Genomic DNA, 21,656 nt, shown 5'->3' with positions numbered 1-21,656 from the left:
CTTTTATTAGCATAATATTTTTGAGATTCATCAATATGGATATAGGGTCTTTCTTGCAGAATAGTATCCAGTGTATAAATATAACACTGTTTATCCCTTCTTCTACTGATGGGCATCTTACTGCTTCCAGATTTTTGGCTGTTATGAATAAATCTGCTGTGAACATTTTTTAACAAGTATTTTGTGGACATAGTTTTCATGTCTCTTTGATAAATACCTAGCAGTAAAATTACTGGGTCATATATGCTTAACTTTTTAATAGACTACCAGACTGTCTTCCAAAATGACTGTACCATTTTATACTCTCACCAGCAATGTATCAGAGTTCTGGTTGCTCCATATCATCTTGAACATTTGTATCATCAATCTTTTTCATTTTAGCCCTTCTAACTCTCATAATGTTTCTTGCTTCAAAGTTTTTTTTTTTTTTTAATAAGAGTGTAGCTATATCTGCTTTTTTAATTGTTTGCATGGTATATTATTTTCCATCTTTGTACTTTCAACCCTTCTGTATCCTACTATTTGAAGAGTTTCTCTTATAAGCAGCATATAGTTGGATTTAAAAAAATCCATTCTATACAAAATGCTTAAATTATAAATCTTTTTTGTAGTTAACTACTGATATACTTTATTTACTATTTTACTATTTCTGTTCTATTTTTATGTGACTTTACCTTTCTCGATTTTCTTTGGATTAATCATATGTTTCACATTACTCCATTTTCCTTCCACTGAATTATATTTTAAAACCATTTTTAGTAGTTAGCCTAGAGCTTAAAACATACATTCTTACTTATTACAGTCCAATGCAAATTATTTCTTTTACTACTTGGCTGATACCAATTAAACCTTAGAACTTTTAAACTCCATTTATTTCCCTCCCATCATTTATGTTACTGTTACCATGAATTTTAGTTATATATAAAGGTGAAGCTCCTCAGGGCAGTACAGTTATCATTTTGTACAATTACTCTTCATTTATATTTGCTTTCCAGTGTTCTTCTTCCCCTCTGGCACGTCCATATTTCTATCTGGGATCATTTTTCTGAAGAACTCCCTTTAATTTTTATTTCAGTGCAGGCCTATTGACGCCAAAGTCTCTGAATTTTTATTGGTTTAAACACATCTTTATTTCACCTTAACTTTTGAACAGTATTTTTGCTGGTATAGAATTTTAGGCTTGCAGTTTTCTTCTTTAGTACTTTAAAGATGTCATGACATTGGCTTCTAGTTTCCATCATTTCCATTGAGAAGCTGTCAGTTTTATTGTTGCTCCTTTTAAAGGCACTGCGGTGGATAAAAGATCGGCCATAGTCTTTGCACTGCCAGCAGGTGGAGGGTATTTTCCCTGCCCTGGGACTTTGCTTTGACAGATAGAAGGGGTGAAAGTGGTGCTGTTCCACCTCTGTGCATGGACTCTAAGCTTCTGCTTTCACCCTCTTGGAGCCCCGAGCCACCAGGTAAAAAGGTCCAGTTTCTCTGCTAGAGAGACTACTTGGAGAGAGACGATAGCCAACTGTGTCCCAGCTATTCCAATCAGTCCAGGCTTCTTTGGCGGCCAGCCCAAGTTGGGTCTCCACATGTCTACAGTTGCATGAATGATTCCAAGTCGGATCAGAAGAAGGTCCAGCTCAGGTTGTAGAATCTTGAGCAAATAATAGCTTTGTTTTAAGCCAGTAAATCCTGGCATGATTTATTAGGCAAAAAGATAACTGAAAATAGTATTTGGCATCAAGAATGGAGTGTGGCCACAACAGAAACTTAAAGTATGTGACATAAGTCTGGGGAACGGGTTGAGGACACTTGCCGAAGGAGCAGCAACGAGACCATTAATAAAGGTTGGAAGAGCACTGGGGATACTGCTACTGGAGCCTGGAGAAGTGGCATTATTATCTATTGGCAAAACAAATAGTGAGGCTGTATCTCAGAATATAGGAAAATACCTAACAAAGCTGTGGATCTGGCTAGGAAGACCTCTAGGAAGAGCGCTGAAAGTGACAAATGGTTTTTTAAAAATCACCTATAATTTTTTTAGGTATTAAAAGAGAGAGGAGACCTAAACAAGGAACTGTGCAGTTTTCAAGCAGAATTTAGAGAAAATGCTTCCAACCTGGGACTTGCAGGGTTAGAAAATGAAACTTTCTCAATTGCCAGCTTCTCTAGTCAGCACAAGGTTTTGACAAAAAGTCAAATCCACGTGCTACCAGTAAAACTATGGCCTCAGGATTAAGATCAAATCAAAAGCACGGCAGTAAGACACTTTGTTACTACCACCTCAGAAAGATCTGAGTCTAGATTTAAGCCTCACAGACTCTCCGTTAGACCAAAGGTATCTAAGAATCTTAAAGGTATTGTCCTGGACTCATGTTCAAAGGAGACAGGGGCCTTCTTGAAGAGATCTGTGGGTGTGGCTTTTGTCTGATGGGATGGCTTATAATTTGAAAGTCCACAAAGTTTTTCTAAGAAGTTGTGCCAGGGATAGAGGCAGGCAGCAGGCTGAGTAAGCTATTCAGCTACAAATATAGGACACTCCTAAGGAAAAGGAAAAGGAAAGACAGCTCAGAGAGAAGAGTTGAAAGCTGAGCAACAGATTAGGAAACCAACCTCAGGGAACCAAAACAGGTCCTATTCAAGGAATATATCCCTGGGCTTCCCTGGTGGCGCAGTGGTTAAGAATCTGCCTGCCAATGCAGGGGACACAGGTTCGAGCTCTGGTCTGGGAAGATCCCATATGCCGCAGAGCAACTAAGCCCGTGCGCCACAACTACTCAGCCTGCGCTCTAGAGCCCCCGAGTCACAACTACTGAAGCCCGCGTGCCTGGAGCCCGTGCTCTGCAACAAGAGAAGTCACCGCAATGAGAAGCCCGTGCACTGCAACGAAGAGTAGCCCCTGCTCGCCGCAACTAGAGAAAACCTCTTACAGCAACGAAGACCCAACGCAGCAATTAATTAATTAATTAATTAATTAATTAATTAAAAAGGAATATATCCTACCCTGGAATTGGGGGAACCGGTGACATATGGCCAGATGAATTTCAGAATTCCCATGGAATGGTGATTGATGAGTGCTTTCCACTTCCTCTCTTTTAAACTGATGCGAATCCTATCCCTACCTACTAGAAGTTGAGTTGACCCTTTTAATCACTATTTTATGTTACCTCTTCAATATCATTATAATAATAAAGTGGAGAGATTCTTAACCATAAAATAATTAAATTAAAATTTAAAAACTTCCTCTTTATACAAATATCACACAGAGGCAGATGAACAGTCTTAGAGACTCAATTATATTTTCTGTAGGCTGTATGAAAATATAGTTTTGCAAATATTTTTCATGACTTCAAAGAAAAAAGATATTTCAAGATGTGATTCCCACCCACCATCCAAAATACCAAATATTCTTTATCACCAAAAAAGGAACACCTGACTTATTTCCCATACCTAGATTCCATAGTTCACAGCAGCATCACCTGAATATATCCACGCTGGACTAAAAAAGAGAAAACTGACCATGTAAAGTTTAAGCACAGAAGGTAAACAAAGCAGCAAAAAAGAATACTAACCAATTGATGGAAAAAGTAATGGAAAAGTGATTGAAACATTTCACGTCATCCCTTCGGTACCAAGTATTAAGTAACTAACAGAAGAGGTTAGAGCCACATAGTGGCAAATAATCTGGAAAAGTTAGAAAGTGGGCAATAGTTTAGAGCTTTCTTACAGAGTGACTTACCTTTTCCAAAACTTTGGCAATTCGGGTGCCAATTTGTTCAAGTGACTGTTGTGGATATTGCTCTTTGCCAAGATTTTGCAATACCTGGTATAGGGAGGAAGATGGTAGATTAGAGGAATGAAAATGAGGTGAGGTCTGGTGACACTGCTGATGCTGAGTTGGGCACTGTACCACAGGTGCAGACTGCTTCTCTGGGGTACCTGCTGTGGTCCTGTTGGTAAAGCATTTTGTGGAAGATACACTGAAGGCCATTTTACCATCCCCTCAGCCTTCTCTCACTTAACAAAAATTATGGACATGTAAAACACATTCATTATAGTATTATAGAATATAGAGTAGATAAAGAAAATAAAAAGCACTTGTAATCCTGTCACCCAGACACAACCACTGTTGATATCTCTTATGTATCTTTCAGATATTTTTCTATGTACACATATATTATTTCTCTCACAGACTGTATACTATGGGATCACACTGTAAACTATCACCTATATTTTCACATAATATATTCTAAACATTTCTTCATGTCAATTCATATATTTCTACTACATCTTTCTTAATGGCTCTTATTGTATACTATCTCACATCTATACCAAAACTTATTTAACAAATCCTCTACTTATTTAACATGCCTCACTGTGGCATGTTTTCCAATTATTCTTCTAGGTATATGCTGGGTCTGTCCTCTTTCCCTTCCTTCTTAAGAATGTCAATAGGAGGATTAACTGTCCCAAATATTTCTCACAAAGAGCCTCTGTCTGATGGCAAGCAGAATGCTACCCACCTTGAGGAATAAATCAGAATTAAAATTTCCTGGTCATAAAAAAACGCATAAGCTCAGTCACAGGGCCTGAAAGAAATTAGGCTTGGCCTAAAGCCACCTAGATGACAGCCATCTGAAAATAGGCAAAAAAAATATGGCCTGGCTGCTTGTGCTTTCTGCTATCAGTTGCACCATGACTGTGGGGCTAAAAACTACAGAGAGGCTGAATAAAGCCGAGCACTCACCTCTGTTAACTGGCTCTCGCCCGTGTAATGTAGGCTGGCTCGGTTGGAAACCCCCTGCAAGTGGTCCAGGGTGTGCATGCTTGTGGGGAGATTGCCATTGCAAACAGGTTCCATCGCTGGCTGCTGTATTGGAGTGGCAAAGTCTATGTGTTCTGTGATGCTGAAAAATGGAGAGGACCACCTTAGCCATGGAAAAATTGAGTGGGTGGGGAGAAAGAGTATTAATAATCAGCTGACCATAACTTCAACATATTATTAGAATTGTCTGGAACCACAGAATCTCACAATGGAAGAGACTTCAGAAGTTATTTAGTCTGATCCCTCATTTTACAGGTACAAGGACTCCAGTGCCTGGTAATGACCATCTGCTGAATGTATGAATAGAGATCGTACCCCGGGTCAAAGCAGCAGTGTTGGGATCTGAGTCTTGAACTCAGTATTTTCTCAGTCTCGTCAAGCTGCCTCCTTTCTATGCACCGTGATGTCTGATTTCCTTACTGCTGCTTGGCCACTTTTTCTCACTGGGGAGGTTTTAAACCAGGTGGGTTTTCTTCTAGGACTTCTTTTTCCAGGGTACAGATAGTGATAAATACCCTCAGCTGGTTCCTATCTTTTACTTTCCCTCTATGCACAGAAGCACACTTGTCCCCACAGAAAAAGTTACCTAAAATTTAGACAGTAAATGTTATACAGATCCAGCTATTCACTGTATCTATGTATAAGATGTAAGTACTTCCCTTCATGGTTCCAAAGAGGTCATTTTCCTGCTATAGACAGGCTAAATGTTATACCCTATCATATATACTGATGTGGCAAATTGGCACTGCCAAATTTTGTTATAGCTACTTAAAAAGTTTAACACATATTATGCAAACGTTCATTTATTCAGAGCCTATTACATGTCAGATATCAGGGTTATAATAATTAACAAAACATACCCAGTTCCCACAGTTATGATGCTCATAGTCTTGTGATAGTCAGTTATTACAGATGTGATGAATTGTAAAAGATAAAAACACAGTGCAATGTCAGTTTACTACATGAGGGTATATATTTCCTCCATGCTGATGGAGGAAGGAGGTGGTTAATGAAGGACTTCCTGCAGAAGAGAGATTTAAGTGGAGACCAGAAGGAGGAGTATGAATTAACCAGGAGGGGAGAAGGTGCTGAGAACACCAGCACAGGCAAAGGAGATACCACATGTGAAGGGAGGGAGGGGGGAGGGCAGAGCTGAAGATGGAAAGACACACAGGGAGCAAATCATGAAGGGCTCTGTGGGCCACTGTAAATAGCGATATTTGTAAGTTATTAGAGTATTTTAAGAATTATTTGACTTATATTTGAGGAATAATGCTGAGTACTGTGGACAGAATGGACTGAAGAGATCCAAGAATGAATAAACCAAGAGGACCAGCTAGGAGGCTACTGAGTGAATCTAAGTGGAGATGACGGTGCTCTGGTTTAAGGAGGCCGCAACGGGGATGAAGAAAAGCAGGTGGTTTTGAAAAATACTCAAAAGCTGTGGGAGTAGAGCAGTCTGACTAGGCGTGATTCTAAAATAAGAAGGCTAAGTGGTAAATCTTGGGGAACTCCAATGATTAAAAGGTAGAAAAGGGGCCAACAAAAGAGACTGAGCATCCAGGGAGGAAAAAGCAGCTATAAGAGAGGCAACCTTGCTCTCTTGTGTCCCGGTAGGTGCTTGTAAATCTGGATTTGCTCTGGCTCCCTTTGTAAGCACACGATGTCAGGGAGGTTTTGTGCTTTGATTGAGAGAGATCCAGTCTTTAATTCAAACTAAGTAAGTTAGCTGTGACTTCTAGATAGCTTAGAAAGTATGGGTGAAGGCATTGAGAAGGGGGCACATCGACTGTTTCAGTACAGTGGGCTGAATCCAACTGTGGTATCCTCTGAACCACCAACCCTAGAGAGGATGACTCTTCTAGTAGCTGTTGACAAAGAAGGGCAGCCATGAGGTCAGCTGGGGCCCAGTGGGATCACTGGTCACAAATGCCCTGAAGGAGGGAAAGGTTTAAGATACTTACTCAATGTTTTTTGAAGAAACTGCAAGCCAGGTACTCACGATGGCCGTCAGCTCTACCCAGCGGAGTTTGAGGCACTCGTCCGGGCTGGGCCATCCCAGACTCTGGTAGTCACGCTTTTTTCCTGGAAGGAAAGTATGTCATCAACTGACACGATTGCAAAGGAACAGAAGGTATAGTGTCTTAGGCCCTGGTGATTACTTCATCCAGATTGGTGTATTGGAGGTGCCAATCATTCTTCTAGTCTAGAATTTCTACCACCTAGAGAACTAACTAAAATCTTGTCATTCACAGCTATGGGAATAACAATCATCTTTGAGTAAAGCCTTGTTTTCAAAGACAGATGATGAAGTAAAAATAAATGTGCCCTGCACTGGATTTAAGACTGAGATAAGGGTCAAAATACTCTTCAATGTTAACATTTTACCAAACTTAATTTTTCCCTTTCTATTGCTTTCTATTCAAAATCAATACATTTTGATTTTATAAAGACAACTCTAAGTCAGGAGAAACATGTATCTCTAAAGCAGGGTTTCTTAAGCTGGTACTATTGACATTGTAAGAGCTGTCCTGTCCACTGGAGGATGTCTGGCAGCATCCCTGGCCTCTACCCAATAGATGTCAGCAGCACCCTCCCTGATATATGACAACCAAAAATGTCTCCAGATACTGTCAAATGTTCCCTGGGAGGGCAAAGTCACTCCTGGTAGAGAACCCCTGCTGTAAAGAAAAGCAGTAGGATAGAGAATAATGATGATAAAGAAAGGTTATCATTTATTTCCAGAGCACTTACCATGTGTTCAGGTCCTGTGCTAAGGGCTTTATATCTGTAACTTCATGAGGCAGATTTTAATCCTCATTTCTCAGATGAGGAAACAGAGGCTCAGAGAAATCAAGTGACTTGCCCAGGGTCACCTGGCTACTAGGTGGCAGAAATGGGATTCAGATCCAGGTCTGTTTGACTCTAACATGCACATTCCCAATCATGCTATTTAAAGCTTTACTGGGCTTTTAAAGCTCTGTTTATGGTACCCTTCAAAGGTACTACCTTTTGGGTGTAGGCCCTTTACTTAAATCAAGTCCCCAAGAAAAGAGCAGAATTAAGTCCTATCTGGGAAGGATTCTTCTGAAGAAATTCGACTGGAATGGACAGGAAGGAGAACTTTGGTTCTGTACAGCTCTTTTTATACTGTAGGAATTTACCAATGATAGAAAACTGTTTAAGGCACAGGCAGGGCTTTAGATTTAGATTTTAATAGAATAGAAAAAAAACAGTTTGGAAGAGTTTCAAATGAACCCTGTTTAAGTTAATAAGTTAAAGAATTGAACCACAGGTTTCACAATAAAGCTTATTTTTCTTTTATGTTTAAGAAATTCACTTGAAAAATGTTTATTGAGCATCTGTTATAAGAGACTGTGAACTGTGTTAAGACACTAGGGATACAGAGAGGAATAATAAAAGGGCCTGCCCTTGAGCTCACAGTCTACTGAGGAAGGTAAACAAACAAATATTAGAACACAATAGGGTTAAGTGCTAGAGTGAAGGTAGAGAACAGCTGCATAGAGGAGACAGCAACTAATGCTGCCTGAAGGTACCAAGGAAGAGATGGCATTGGAGTTTGAAGTGTAAAGATGAGTGACATTTTAGCACCGCTGAGGTGGCAGAAGGGCATTCCAGGCAGAGGGAACAGCATGTGCAAAGACGAGGTAAAACAAGAGCAGGGTTGGTTCAGAGAATGGTACTGAAGAGGAGAGAAAGGCTGGGTTGTAAACAGTCTTGTGTACCACACTAGAAAGTTTGGTCTTTATGCTGCAGGCACTAGGGAGCCTTTGAGCGCACCATTCTCCACCTTGTTCACAAGGATATCATAAGACACTCTGTTAAATGCTTTGCTTTAATCTAGTTACATTATGTCTATGACACTTTCCTGGCCTTCCAGTCTACTAGCCCTTACCAAAGTAGGAAATGAAATTAGTTATGTATTATTAATTTTATTAATTCTTAGAAAATCTACAATGGTCCTTAATGATCCCTACTCTTCCCCCATGGGCTCACAAAGTACTGGTTTAATAATTTGCTTTAGAACTTTGTCAGAATTTATCACAAACTCTTTATCACTTGGTAGCGGACAGAATCCATACTTATTTGGGATACTGAAAATTGGGATACTGAACCTCTCCAGTCTTCTCTTGCTTTAGAATTTTCCACTTTAGTGACAGTGACACTTTAGTTCCATGATCTCATTTGCAAGTATATTCAGTGCCCTACCCAGGCCCACCTCCCTGAATCCATTTAAAATTTTCTGAGTGCTCTCCTATCATCTCAACCACCCTGAGCTTTAATTTTCACTTTTACAAGAAATTTTTAGTTTTTGTTTGTTAAAGTAATATAGGCTTATTATAAAATATTTTAAAAATGGAAAAGAATGTAGAAGAAAACAGAAAATCACCTGCAGCCCTATCAGCGCCCAGAGATGATCATTTATGACATTTTAGTGTATTCTCTCCTACACTTGTTTCTATGTGCTTGTTTATTTTAGCATATTTCATCAAATCTAAGATGTCATAAACTGTAAGGTGCACATTATTTTACATGATTTAAGAAAGAAAAATGTTGCCAATTATTATTTAAGATACTATCAATTGTAAGATGATCTCAATTTCAGAGATACTGAAATGTGAAAAAAAATATAGTCAAAATATAGTATATTTACTATTTTACAAAAATTGAAGTATTCTCTATATATGCTATTCTATAAACTGCGTTTGTTCACTTACTAAATTATAAACATCTTGGCTGCACAGTACATGGCAAGAACATGCTGTAATTTATTTAGGCAACTATCATCATTTAGGTATTTTTCAAATTTTTATTATGATAAGCAGCACGATGATCAATCTCTGTACTTCTGTCTTTCACACTTGTAAGATAATTTATTTAGGGTAAATTACTAGAAGTAGAACTGTTGGCATATTTTAAAATTTTCTGATACATCTAGTCAAACTATCCCCAAATTCATTTTATTAACTCTCACTGTGTATTACACAAAGATAATTGGACAAGCAGAAATGGCATATCACATTTTATGTTTGCACTTCCTTGATTGCTACTGAGGCTGAATATTTTATCACGTTTAGTGGCTGTGTGTGTATGTGTGTGTGTGTGTGTGTATATGTGTGAGTGTGTATGTGTATTTGGTGAATTGCCTATGTACTTTGTACATATTTTATTGAAATGCTGTATTTTTTCTATCAATTTGTAGGTGTTCTTTAAATGATGTTGATATACTTTGCTTATCACATATTCTGTAAATATATATAAACATTCTGCAAAAATACTTTGTTTCAATCCTTTGTCTTTCTATTTTGTAGTGTTTTCTGATGCCAGAATTATTTTTTTTTCTTTTTTTCTCTGCTTTAGAAAGTCCTTTTTCACCTTAAAAGTATATAAATATCCATTTGAATTTTCCTCTTTTATGTTTTTATTACATTTACTACTTAATCCATTGGAAGTTTCATTGCTATAATCATGTTTTATAGTTTGAATATCTTTTTCCTTGCTACTGCAGACGGACCTACTAGAGGAAGTGTTGCTTTCTTTCCATAACATGTTAGCACATGCTATCTTTCTTAAACAGTAAAGCTACTTCATACTTTCAACTCTAGTCATGACAAAGTATCCTTTTTGGTGTCCTTAGTATTTTTCTCAAATCACAGATCATTCTGGGATTTAGCCAAGTTGACCTCATTCTTTACATTTTATTACGTGTCCTTTGCTTTCAGCTTTGGTAAATACAACTTAAATAAGACACATTTTCATGAACTTACCTTGAATTTTTGAAGTCTAAGACAGTGAAAATATCCTTTTAAAAAGGAGACTTTTGGGGCTTCCCTGGTGGCGCAGTGGTTGAGAGTCTGCCTGCCAATGCAGGGGACACGGGTTCGAGCCCTGGTCTGGGAAGATCCCACATGCCGCAGAGCAACTGGGCCCGTGAGCCACAACTACTGAGCCTGCGCGTCTGGAGCCTGTGCTCCGCAACAAGAGAGGCCGCGATAGTGAGAGGCCCGCGCACTGCGATGAAGAGTGGCCCCCGCTTGCCACAACTAAAGAAAGCCCTCGCACAGAAACGAAGACCCAACACAGCCATAAATAAATTAATTAATTAATTTAAAAAAAAAAAAAAGATTTTTTTTAAAAAAGAAATTCTATCACCACTATTTCATTGTTGGAAAAGAAAGTCAACTGGACTCATGGCAATGGCCCTGAACCTGGAGTCCAAAGATAGACTTCAGGACAACTATGAACCCTGAAAGTACATGCCAAATTTTGATGTAAATGCATTTTTTTTTCCTGGGGAGCATTTATCCAATACTTAAAGAGACATCTGACATACAAAAATGTTACTAAATAGTTAATACTTATTGAGTCCTATGTGCCCAGTTCATTTAAAGCACTTTACATGTATAAACTCATATAATACTCACGACCACCCTATAAGACAGATGCAATTATCGCCATTTTATAGATAAGGAAAATGAGGCACAGAGAACTAAATGGCAAAACTGGTGTGTGAAGCCAGGGAGTCTGTCTCAAACTCACAGTTTTACATATTAAACTAGACTGTTAAGAATTAATAGGATATTTAAGTTCAAGATGATAAGATTGTAAGTCAAATGGCCAATGGTTAAAAAAAAATCAAGTATATGTCAAACAAAACTTTTTATATCGATGACTGATTTCTTGTTCACTCGGTTCAATTACGTTCTCATCTGATCTACTTCAAGTTGCAAACACACCCTTTGTGAGAACTGAGACAGTGAAATCTGAAAGAAGAAACTGGCATATTAAATATTCAAATTTACCTTGTGGCCCAGGAGATGCCACCTTTGGGCCGGTGATCTCCAGGTTTGCTTGGTTACGATGTACATTTTCTGCCTGATTCGATTCTACCTTTTTCCCAGGAGTTTTCTTATGATCTCCTTTGGGTTTCTTTACACGTTTGACTTGGAATGTGATCTGGGAAACGAAAACATGTTAGGGACAAATGAGACCAATTATCACTTCTGTCCATGGCTGTGGGTATTGGTGGCTTTAAGAATAATCAGACTTGTGCTAGGGTTAAGTTCTTTCCTTCAGTTTAATTCTTAAAGGTCTAGATGAAAAATGTTTAGTGAAATAAACAAAATAACCTAGCCTTGAAGGGTATAGAGGAAACTGAAAAGTAAGATGTCTGAACTGGGCTGTTCCCAAGTCTGCAGGCTTTGAGTGTGGTTTCACACCCATCCCACTTCCTTTGCCTCCTGGAAGAGCCAGCAATACCTAAGTAACATGAAATGCTTCTGGCAGTACAATTCCCATGTGAAGGCTGACTGGAGCGTGGAGTAAAGTAGAGCCACACACCCAATAGAACCCTTACACTTTGCAAACTAGGAGCACCTCCCACTCCCCACAAAGACCTGGGCTACAATTTGATAAGAATTGAGTTAGCAAACACTTACCCACTCTGTTGCTTCATCATCTTCACTTCTGCAGTCTCCATAGCAAGAGCTTCTGGCCACTCCATCCTGGGGACCTTTCTTCAGTACTCGTATCCCCTGTAAGTCCAGACGCCGTCCTTTCACCTCTAGTGCTCCCCCAAAGCCTTCCAGAGGCCATGCCTGTTGAAATTCATCCACCAAAGCTAATATCTCTTCTGACATTTTTGTTTCATCTGAATTCTCCATCTCATCAGAACCATTGCTTTCCTCAACCACTGTACCTGCAATTCAAGTTCCAGCATGTTATTAAAAATTACAATCATTCAAGTACTTGAGGGACTCCAACCTTGCTTTCTGAGAAAAGTTTTGGCTCTGTTTAGAGGCACTTCTATAGTCCATCTTCATAAAAATACCATTCAACATCTTCAAAATTCATAACATAATATCATCCTTGTCATCTAGTTTTTGTAAAAAACCTGGCTGAGCACAATGGCAGCAGCTAGATGGCAGGATGTCATAGATTATGTCACTAGTGAGCATGAAGATGGCCATTTTATTTTTTTAAAAATAAATTTATTTATTTATTTATTTATTTGGGCTGTGTTGGGTCTTCGTTGCTGTGTGTGGGCTTTCTCTAGTTGCAGCGAGCGAGGGCTACTCTTCGTTGTGGTGCACGGGCTTCTCGTTGAGGTGGCTTCACTTGTTGCGGAGCACAGGCTCTAGGCGTGCAGGCTTCAGTAGTTGTGGTGAGCAGGCTCAGTAGTTGTGGCTCGTGGGCTCTAGAGCGCAGGCTCAGTAGTTGTGGCGCATGGGCTTAGTTGCTCCGCAGCATGTGGGATCTTCCCGGACCAGGGCTCGCACCCGTGTCCCCTGCGTTGGCAGGCAGATTCTTAACCAGTGCGCCACCAGGGAAGTCCTGAAGATGGCTATTTTATATGTGTATTTTTTGGGGAAAAAAACCCAACTTGCTCTAGACGTGAGACAGAGATGGCAAAGATGAAGTTTATTATGAAATATTATTTATTTAATATATATATAGGATTCTTCAAGCTTTATTCAAATAGCATATGAAATATCATAGCTGTTCAGACCGTACAGTCTGCCTTAACTGAACAATGATTTGTTTAGTGGAAAATTATCCTAATTCCACATGAAGGCTCCCATTTTTACTAATGGCTAATATAAGAAATAGCAATATACTAGTGTAATTTTTTTCTAAAATGGTTATCAGGATATTTATTACGTTGCTCATGTTTCTTATATAAAGACTCTCATGGATGTTTCTCAGTGCAATGGCCTAGTAAAAATTCTCTCTCCTGAGAATTCAATATGTTTCCATTATTATACACTGCAGGTTACACAACCTTACAAGTTCCTCTCTATGCTTACCTAGAAAGCCTAAGGCAAAATTAGTCTAAGTTTCTTAATAGAATGCCTTCCTTTCTTAAAAAGATTCTTTACTATTTAACTTTTCCTATTTTGAATTAATGGCTGAATCTTATATTGTGTGTTCTGTGAAAGTTATCTTCAATCCTTTTTGGAAGTGTACAGGGTACAAAAACAAACAACAAAATGGAATGCCTCCTCTTGTAATATGTACTCACTGGACAACCTGAGAGCTTGGGGTTGATTGTTCACAAAATGCCAGTCTACATTATCCCAATAATCTTCAATTGGTAATTCTGGCTCGTTCAGTGATTTAGAACATGGCATTAATAAGGTCAACGTCAGGAATCTCATAACCATATCACCAGACCTATAGCCATAGTGAGTAACCCATGAAATGCATAGTTTTAGTCTCTGAGGAGGCTTGGGGTAAGAAAGATGGCTGATTAGGATGGCTAAAAACAACTTAAAGCTTTGAGCCCCTCTCACAGAAGGTCTGCAGTGTCACCCTTAGCTCTCTGGTGGCATCTCTATCTCCTATCCCACTTTCTATTCCAGAATGTGGGAAGGTCGTTGCCAGGCTGAGAGTACTGCAAGAAATCTCTTGTCATTCTTGAAAAAGCTATAGGGCTCTTCCGTTCGTTAATAGGTGACTACAAAATGTACTGCTGCCCTTTCAAGTAAGTTTCTTTTAGGTTTTCTGAACCAATCTGCTAGATTCTATTGCTTAATATTGTCATTAATGTTCTGAAACAAGCATAAAGTAAAACAGGGGTTTGTAAAGTCTTTTTCTTTAGGGTATTTAGATAAAAATGGTTGGTTACTTGCCAAAATTATGTGGCCAGTAGTATAAATGTAGGGTGGACAAAGAGTTTTTATTTTTAGTTTCTATCTTGTTGGCTACTATATTCCAAATGTCCACCATTGCACCTGGCACACAGCAGGCACAAATAGCTGTAGAATCAATTAATGGGAACTCAGGAATACTTTGCTTTGTGAGATCCTTGAGGATCTGCTGTTCCTCCTTTTGCCCTGTCCTGCTGGAAATTCAAGACCTTTTAAACTCTAAAAAGTGTCATCTGTTAAAGTACTGTCAACCCAGATGAAAGGTAAGCCAACAGAAAGGCAGGCACCATGTTTTCAGCATAGTGTCTGGCACACTACGTGATTTACAAACTTCTCAGTAGCTAATCCAGGAAAGCAGCTGAAAAGGATTGCTATAGGGATCCCAAACAGGAACTTAATTAGAATTGCCTGGCAACTGACTTGTAGCAACAGAGCTGTCTCTAAGTACTCCTCATGTTATTTTAGCTTCTTCTCCTTCTTTCTCCTATGGCCATGGGGTTCCTTGCACCTGGTCCTGAGACAGAAGAGGATTTTTGATAGATTTGGCCATAGCCAAGAATACAGGTTTAAAGAAAAGTTGCTTTTGGTCAAAGGTAGACAGCAGGTAACTAATCCCCCAGTGTGTAGTTAGAGCTGCATACAGATGCTGTGTGTGGAAGCCTTATTTCCATTCAGTAACTACTACTATCTAGAAAGCATTCATGTTTTTTAGTTGCAAAGAGTTCTGCAAGCCCAGATCCCAAAGGTTGATACTTCCCTGTGCCCTTACCATATGGTAATAGATATCATTATCAAAAAGTTCTTAGAGAAAGGGCCTTTCATTGATGAAAATCAGTATTCAATTGAGAGACTATGGAACTTGCTGAGGTCTGCTGCTGGCAGCCATTCGGCCTTTTCCAAGGCTGCCGGGGTCGGGGTGATAGCAATTCTTAGAGAACACCACCAAATAAAGGTGAGGAATGGGGAGATAAAAAATGTGCTGTGAGTGAGAAAACATAAACCAATCTTTATTTAGACCTTATTACATGCCCATCTCCATGCTATATGCTATACAGGTGGGAGCAAAAGGAATCTGGTCCCAAGGAATTAAAGATAATCAAGCTGGAGACACAAAACTATATATCAATACATTAAACAATGAGAGAACAATTACATTAAAATTTTTTTTCTAAAGGAAAAACATAATTGAATGTAGTCACAAAATGCTTCTTACAGGAGAGTAGACTACCTGAGGCAGGATTCAGACAGAATAGAGGTTCAGGGAGGGCACTCCCCGAGTGATGAAACTAAAAAAGCAGGTATGTATATACTCACATACCCATATACACACATACAGATACAGGCATAAGGAAGGTATATGTGAAGGCACTACTAATTTTAAATTAACTAGAACAAAAAACGTATACAGAGTATATCAGTAAATAAGATATTTAGGGAAGGTGGGTGACACTGAGAGTGTCTGGGAAAGTCAGGAAGAAGATTCATTGTAAAGGGAGCCTCTAGTTTGTTAAGCAAAGAATAACAAGATGAGAGCCACAATATTTATAAAGGTTAGATTAGTAAATCAGCTGGTGATTTAGGAGTTAGGGGGTGGAGGACAGAAGGAAGACAGAACAGAGGACAATTAGAAAGGTGCTTCAACAATCTCTATAAGAGTTATATAAAGAGAAGGTGACAGGCTGGGGGTAAAGGGGAGATTTTAGAAAGGGAGGGAAATAGGTATGAAGAAATTTCAATGAAGAAAAATTAATAGAATTTGGTAATTATATGGATATAATGGCAAACAGAATAAGTCCGAAGATGATGTCAAGATTTTTTTACTATGTGAAATTTTAGAATCTGTGGATATGAAAACATAATGCTATTTACAAAGATGATGGAACTGGCAGAGGACAATAGGATAGTGTTGGGATTTCAGACGCTTATTCATTAATTCATTTAAACACCTGTTGTTATGTGCTTAAGAATATGCTGAGGGCTCAGGATATAACAACCCATGGAGCTATGGTCTAGGCTAGAATGGATGGAGGAACATATCTCCAGACATTGTCCAATAGGCAGCTGGAAATACAGAATTCAGGTCTGGAGAGAGGTCCGGACTACAGAGGGATCTCAGAAGGTTTTAAGTTATACTTGAAGTAGGAAGAAAAAGTAAATATTAGACTGCTGCTTGCGGGGCAGATGCTATGATGAAAACTGGAAACAGAGAGACTGAGACCCATATCTTTATTTTTTCTTTATCTTCTTCAACATGTACCATTTTCAAACTGGAAAAAGGAGAATAAATATTGTGAAGTGAAGAGACTGAGCACCCACAGTGAGGCTTGTATGAGTTCACGTTTTTTCACTTTGATGAATCCTATCTCAGGGTACTGGGAAAACTCACAGCTGAGTCTGTGAGGTAATCTGGCAAGAATCACAGGGACAAGGAGAAGTGCTGAGAGACGGAGAGAAGCTTATGTAGTTCTGATCAGAAAAAGAAAAAAACAAACAAAAAACAGAGAGAATAAAGAAAGAAAAAAAAGGAAGAAAAAAAGAAGTCCACTATAACTTTGCAACATTCCAGACACACCTGGAAATTCATGGTCTGGGCACCACAGTTTAAGAGATTTTCAAAGTGGACCATATTCATAGAAAAGTGACTTGATGAAAGTACTCAAAACCATGTTAAATGAAGAAGGTCTGAAGAAATCAAGGGTGATCCCATAGTAGGAAGAGTAGCTGATATACTGCGCGCGCGCGCACACACACAATCACACTTGAAAAATATTTTGCTAGAAAGATTAAAAAAGATTCCAGAGTGAGTACTTCAAGGATGCTGAAGGGACTAAAAACTATAATAAAGAGAAGTTATTGAAGAAAATGAGGACATTTAGCTAAAAGAAGCAAAAACATGGGGGGTGGGTAGACAGGAACAATACTCATCTTCAAATATCTAAGGAAATGTGACATTAGTGAGAGGCAAGACTTTGTTAGCCTCAGAGGGCAGGACTACAAACGAGAAGTCATACTTTAGCTCAACATTAGGAAAGGCTTATGAATGGTCAGAATTGGAATGGGCTACCCAGGGCGAGACTGAGCTGCCCATGGCCGGAGCAGAAGCACAAGCCAGGCAACGCTGGGAGCACTACTGAGAGGGAGGGGACCATCAGAGGGTGATTTAAAAAGGTGACTGTGTTTGATAAGAAGCAGTATTAATAATCTTGGAAGAGAGGTTTCAAGAAGAGTTTTAGGGAGCAGAGTCTGAAAGGATAAGTGCTACATTCAAAATGAAATAGATCGAGAATAAACAGAGGTAAAGGTCACACATTCAAAGAAATGACCAGCAAGACAAAATCCTTCCTTCAAAGTTTGGACTCAAAACATCTCCTCCAGAAAGTCTTCTTACATGATTAATATCTATTTACTATTAGACTGTGGTTTCTGAAGGCAAGCAGGCACATTCTACCTTTAAGGATATGTTCCTTTGTCTCACAAAATAGAAAGTATACTATGGAATTAGACAAAGTTGGTTTCAAATTAGGACTCCACCACCATAGGACCTTGGGCAATTCTGCCTGGAGTTCTAGTGCCTTCTCTGCAGCAACATGGATAGACTTGGAGGGCATTATGCTAAGTGAAATAAGTCAGACAGAAAAGGCAAATATTGTATGATATCAGTTATATGTGGAATCTAAAAAATATAACAAACTAGTGAATATGACAAAAAAGAAGCAGACTCACAGATATAGAGAACAAACTAGTGGTTACCAGTGGGGAGAGGGAAGGAGGGAGGGGCAATATAGGAGTAGGGGATTAAGAGGTACAAACTATTAGGTATAAAATAAGCTACAAGGATATATTGTACAACACGGAGAATGGCCAATATTTTATAACAACTATAAATGGAGGATAACCTTTAAGAATCACTATATCGTACATCTGTAACATATAACATTGTGCAGCAACTATACTTCAATTAAAAAAAAAGGCAGTGATCTCTTTTTTGAAGTCAGAGTATAAACCTGTGGACTGAAGACTTAATGCATAAACAATGGCATAAAATTTCAAGCCAGTAATCAGAAAGCACAAAAGGCTTAGATTAAATTACTCAGACTAAGGTAGGCAGGGAAATGATTCACTTCTGAGAAGAAAACAACAATCATGAGTTTTCATTTGCACCATTGGTGCTCTTCCTTCTTTTATCTGGGTTAGGATAGTTAAGAGAAGACTGAGAATTTGGAGAAAATAACCTAGAAAAGCAAACAGGGAATTGTTCCTGTAATAACTCTTGTGCAAAAATGTCAGGGCCCCCTTTACTGACGTTCATTGAGCAGATACTGTGTGTATGTATTTCTGAGGACTTTAGCTCACAAGCAGCCTCTAAGTCGGGAAGCAGCAGAGTCACGCCTGTGTTTGTATTGATAGAAATGAACATTTCCTGAGTTCCATCTGTGTACTAGTCCATCTCTGTACTGGTACAAATGTTTCCCTAAGTTATTTCATTTAAATATTCAAGAGCACTCTGAGGCTTTTTTTTTTGAGGTAAGGAAGGCTCAGCTTGCCCAAGATTTAACAACTAAGTAGGTGGCAGAGCCAGGACCTGATAACAATATCTCTGACTACAAAACCTACGCTCCACAGATCAGGTTTCTGGGGCAGGAATTCTGGAGTAGATGATGAGGTATTAAAGCAGCGGTTTTAAAAATGTTAATCAGCGACACGATTTTCACCAATCCTTAGCAAAGTGAGAAACAAAAAAAGAACATGTATCTAAAGTTATAATACACACACACAACTTATGTCCATCCAGATACACATTTGTTGGTGTAAAGTTGCCAAATGTCCATTTTTGAGAAAGACTGACCTTTATTCTAAGATTGCCTTTGTACTTTTTTGACATTAAAATGTTGTTTTATAAAATAATGGTCATAGCAGATGCTAGTCTTCTTTAAAAACGACCTTACAAATTAAAAAATAAAGTTCTATTCTATCAAACCCCTATTTCTTTTTTTTAAATTTAATTTTATTTATTTTTTTATACAGCAGGTTCTTTTTTTTTTTAAATTTATTTATTTATTTATTTATTATTTTTGGCTGTGTTGGGCCTTTGTTTCTGTGTGAGGGCTTTCTCTAGTTGCGGCAAGCGGGGGCCACTCTTCATCGCGGTGCACGGGCCTCTCACTGTCGTGGCCTCTCTTGTTGCGGAGCACAGGCTCCAGACGCGCAGGCTCAGTAGTTGTGGCTCACGGGCCTAGTTGCTCCGCGGCATGTGGGATCTTCCCAGACCAGGGCTCGAACCCGTGTCCCCTGCATTAGCAGGCAGATTCTCAACCACTGAGCCACCAGGGAAGCCCCAGCAGGTTCTTATTAGTTATCCATTTTACACATATTAGTGTATTTATGTCAATCTCAATCTCCCAATTCATCACACCACCTCCGCCACCCCCCTGCCACCTTCCCCCCTTAGTGTCCATACATTCGTTCTCTACATCTGTGTCTCTATTTCTGCCCTGCAAACTGGTTCATCTGTACCATTTTTCTAGGTTCCACATATATGCGTTAGATACGATATTTGTTTTTCTCTTTCTGACTTACTTCACTCTGTATGACAGTCTCTAGATCCATCCATGTCTCTACAAATGACCCAATTTTGTTCCTTTTTATGGCTGAGTAATATTCCATTGTATATATGTACCACAACTTCTTTATCCATTCGTCTGTCGATGGGTATTCAGGTTGCTTCCATGACCTGGCTATTGAAAATAGTGCTGCAATGAACAATGGGGTGCATGTGTCTTTTTGAATTATGGTTTTCTCTGGGTATATGCCCAGTAGTGGGATTGCTGGGTCATAGGGTAATTCTATTTTTAGTTTTTAGTTTTTGTTTTGTTTTGTTTTGTTTTTAAATTTTATTTATTTATTTATTTATTTATTTATGGCTGTGTTGGGTCTTCATTTCTGTGTGAGGGCTTCCTCTAATTGCGGCAAGTGGGGGCCACTCTTCATCACGGTGCGCGGGCCTCTATCGCGGCCTCTCTTGTTGCAGAGCACAGGCTCCAGACACGCAGGCTCAGCAATTGTGGCTCACGGGCCTAGTCGCTCCGTGGCATGTAGGATCTTCCCAGACCAGGGCTCGAACCCGTGTCCCCTGCATTGGCAGGCAGATTCTCAACCACTGTGCCACCAGGGAAGCCCTATTTTTAGTTTTTTAAGGAATCTCCATACTGTTCTCCATAGTGGCTGTATCAATTTACATTCCCACCAACAGTGCAAGTGGGTTCCCTTTTCTCCACACCCTCTCCAGCATTTGCTGTTTGTAGATTTTCTGATGCCCATTCTAACTGGTGTGAGGTGACACCTCATTGTAGTTTTGATTTGCATTTCTCTAATAATTAGTGATGCTGAGCAGCTTTTCATGTGCTTCTTGGCCATCTGTATGTCTTCTTTGGAGAAATGTCTATTTAGGTCTTCTGCCCATTTTTGGATTGGGTTGTTTGTTTTTTTAATATTGAGCTGCATGAGCTGTTTATATATTTTGGAGATTAATCCTTTGTCCGTTGCTTCATTTGCAAATATTTTCTCCCATTCTGAGGGCTGTCTTTTCGTCTTGTTTGTAGTTTCCTTTGCTTTGCAAAAGCTTTTAAGTATCATTAGGTCCCATTTGTTTATTTTTGTTTTTATTTCCAGTACTCTAGGAGGTGGATCAAAAAAGATCTTGCTGTGATTTATGTCTAAGAGTATTCTTCCTATGTTTTCCTCTAAGAGTTATATAGTGTCCAGTCTTACATTTAGGTCTCTAATCCATTTTGAGTTTATTTTTGTGTATGGTGTTAGGGAGTGTTCTAACTTCATTCTTTTACATGTAGCTGTCCAGTTTTCCCAGCACCACTTATTGAGACTGTCTTTTTTCCACTGTATATCCTTGCCTCCTTTGTCATAGATTAGTTGACCACAGGTGCGTGGGCTTATCTCTGGGCTTTCTATCCTGTTCCATTGATCTACATTTCTGTTTTTGTGCCAGTACCATATTGTCTTGATTACTGTAGCTTTGTAGTATATAGTCTGAAGTCAGGGAGTCTGATTCCTCCAGCTCCAGTGTTTTCCCTCAAGCCTGCTTTGGCTATTTGGGGTCTTTTGTGTCTCCATACAAATTTTAAGATTTTTTGTTCTAGTTCTGTAAAAAATGC

The 21,656-nt window shown here is 39.0% G+C and overlaps 1 protein-coding gene across 2 annotated transcripts in view; it reads right to left on the bottom strand.

Moving 5' to 3' along the window:
• The window catches only part of TTC17 (tetratricopeptide repeat domain 17), a 157,286-nt gene that overhangs the window by 35,976 nt on the left and 99,654 nt on the right, over positions 1 to 21,656 (bottom strand). For both annotated transcript variants that reach the window (XM_061203268.1, XM_061203269.1), the window contains exons 18-22: positions 12,277 to 12,536; positions 11,641 to 11,794; positions 6,781 to 6,901; positions 4,739 to 4,898; positions 3,731 to 3,814 (exon numbers count right to left, since the gene is read on the bottom strand). In XM_061203268.1, coding sequence (XP_061059251.1) covers positions 3,731 to 3,814; positions 4,739 to 4,898; positions 6,781 to 6,901; positions 11,641 to 11,794; positions 12,277 to 12,536 — 779 coding nt within the window. The remainder of the gene's footprint in view (positions 1 to 3,730; positions 3,815 to 4,738; positions 4,899 to 6,780; positions 6,902 to 11,640; positions 11,795 to 12,276; positions 12,537 to 21,656) is intronic.

Source organism: Eubalaena glacialis, chromosome 10 (genome assembly GCF_028564815.1).
Source record: "Eubalaena glacialis isolate mEubGla1 chromosome 10, mEubGla1.1.hap2.+ XY, whole genome shotgun sequence".
Classification (NCBI taxonomy): domain Eukaryota; kingdom Metazoa; phylum Chordata; class Mammalia; order Artiodactyla; family Balaenidae; genus Eubalaena; species Eubalaena glacialis.
Note: the sequence above shows the minus strand (reverse complement) of the source record. Positions and strands in the feature narration are given on the sequence as shown.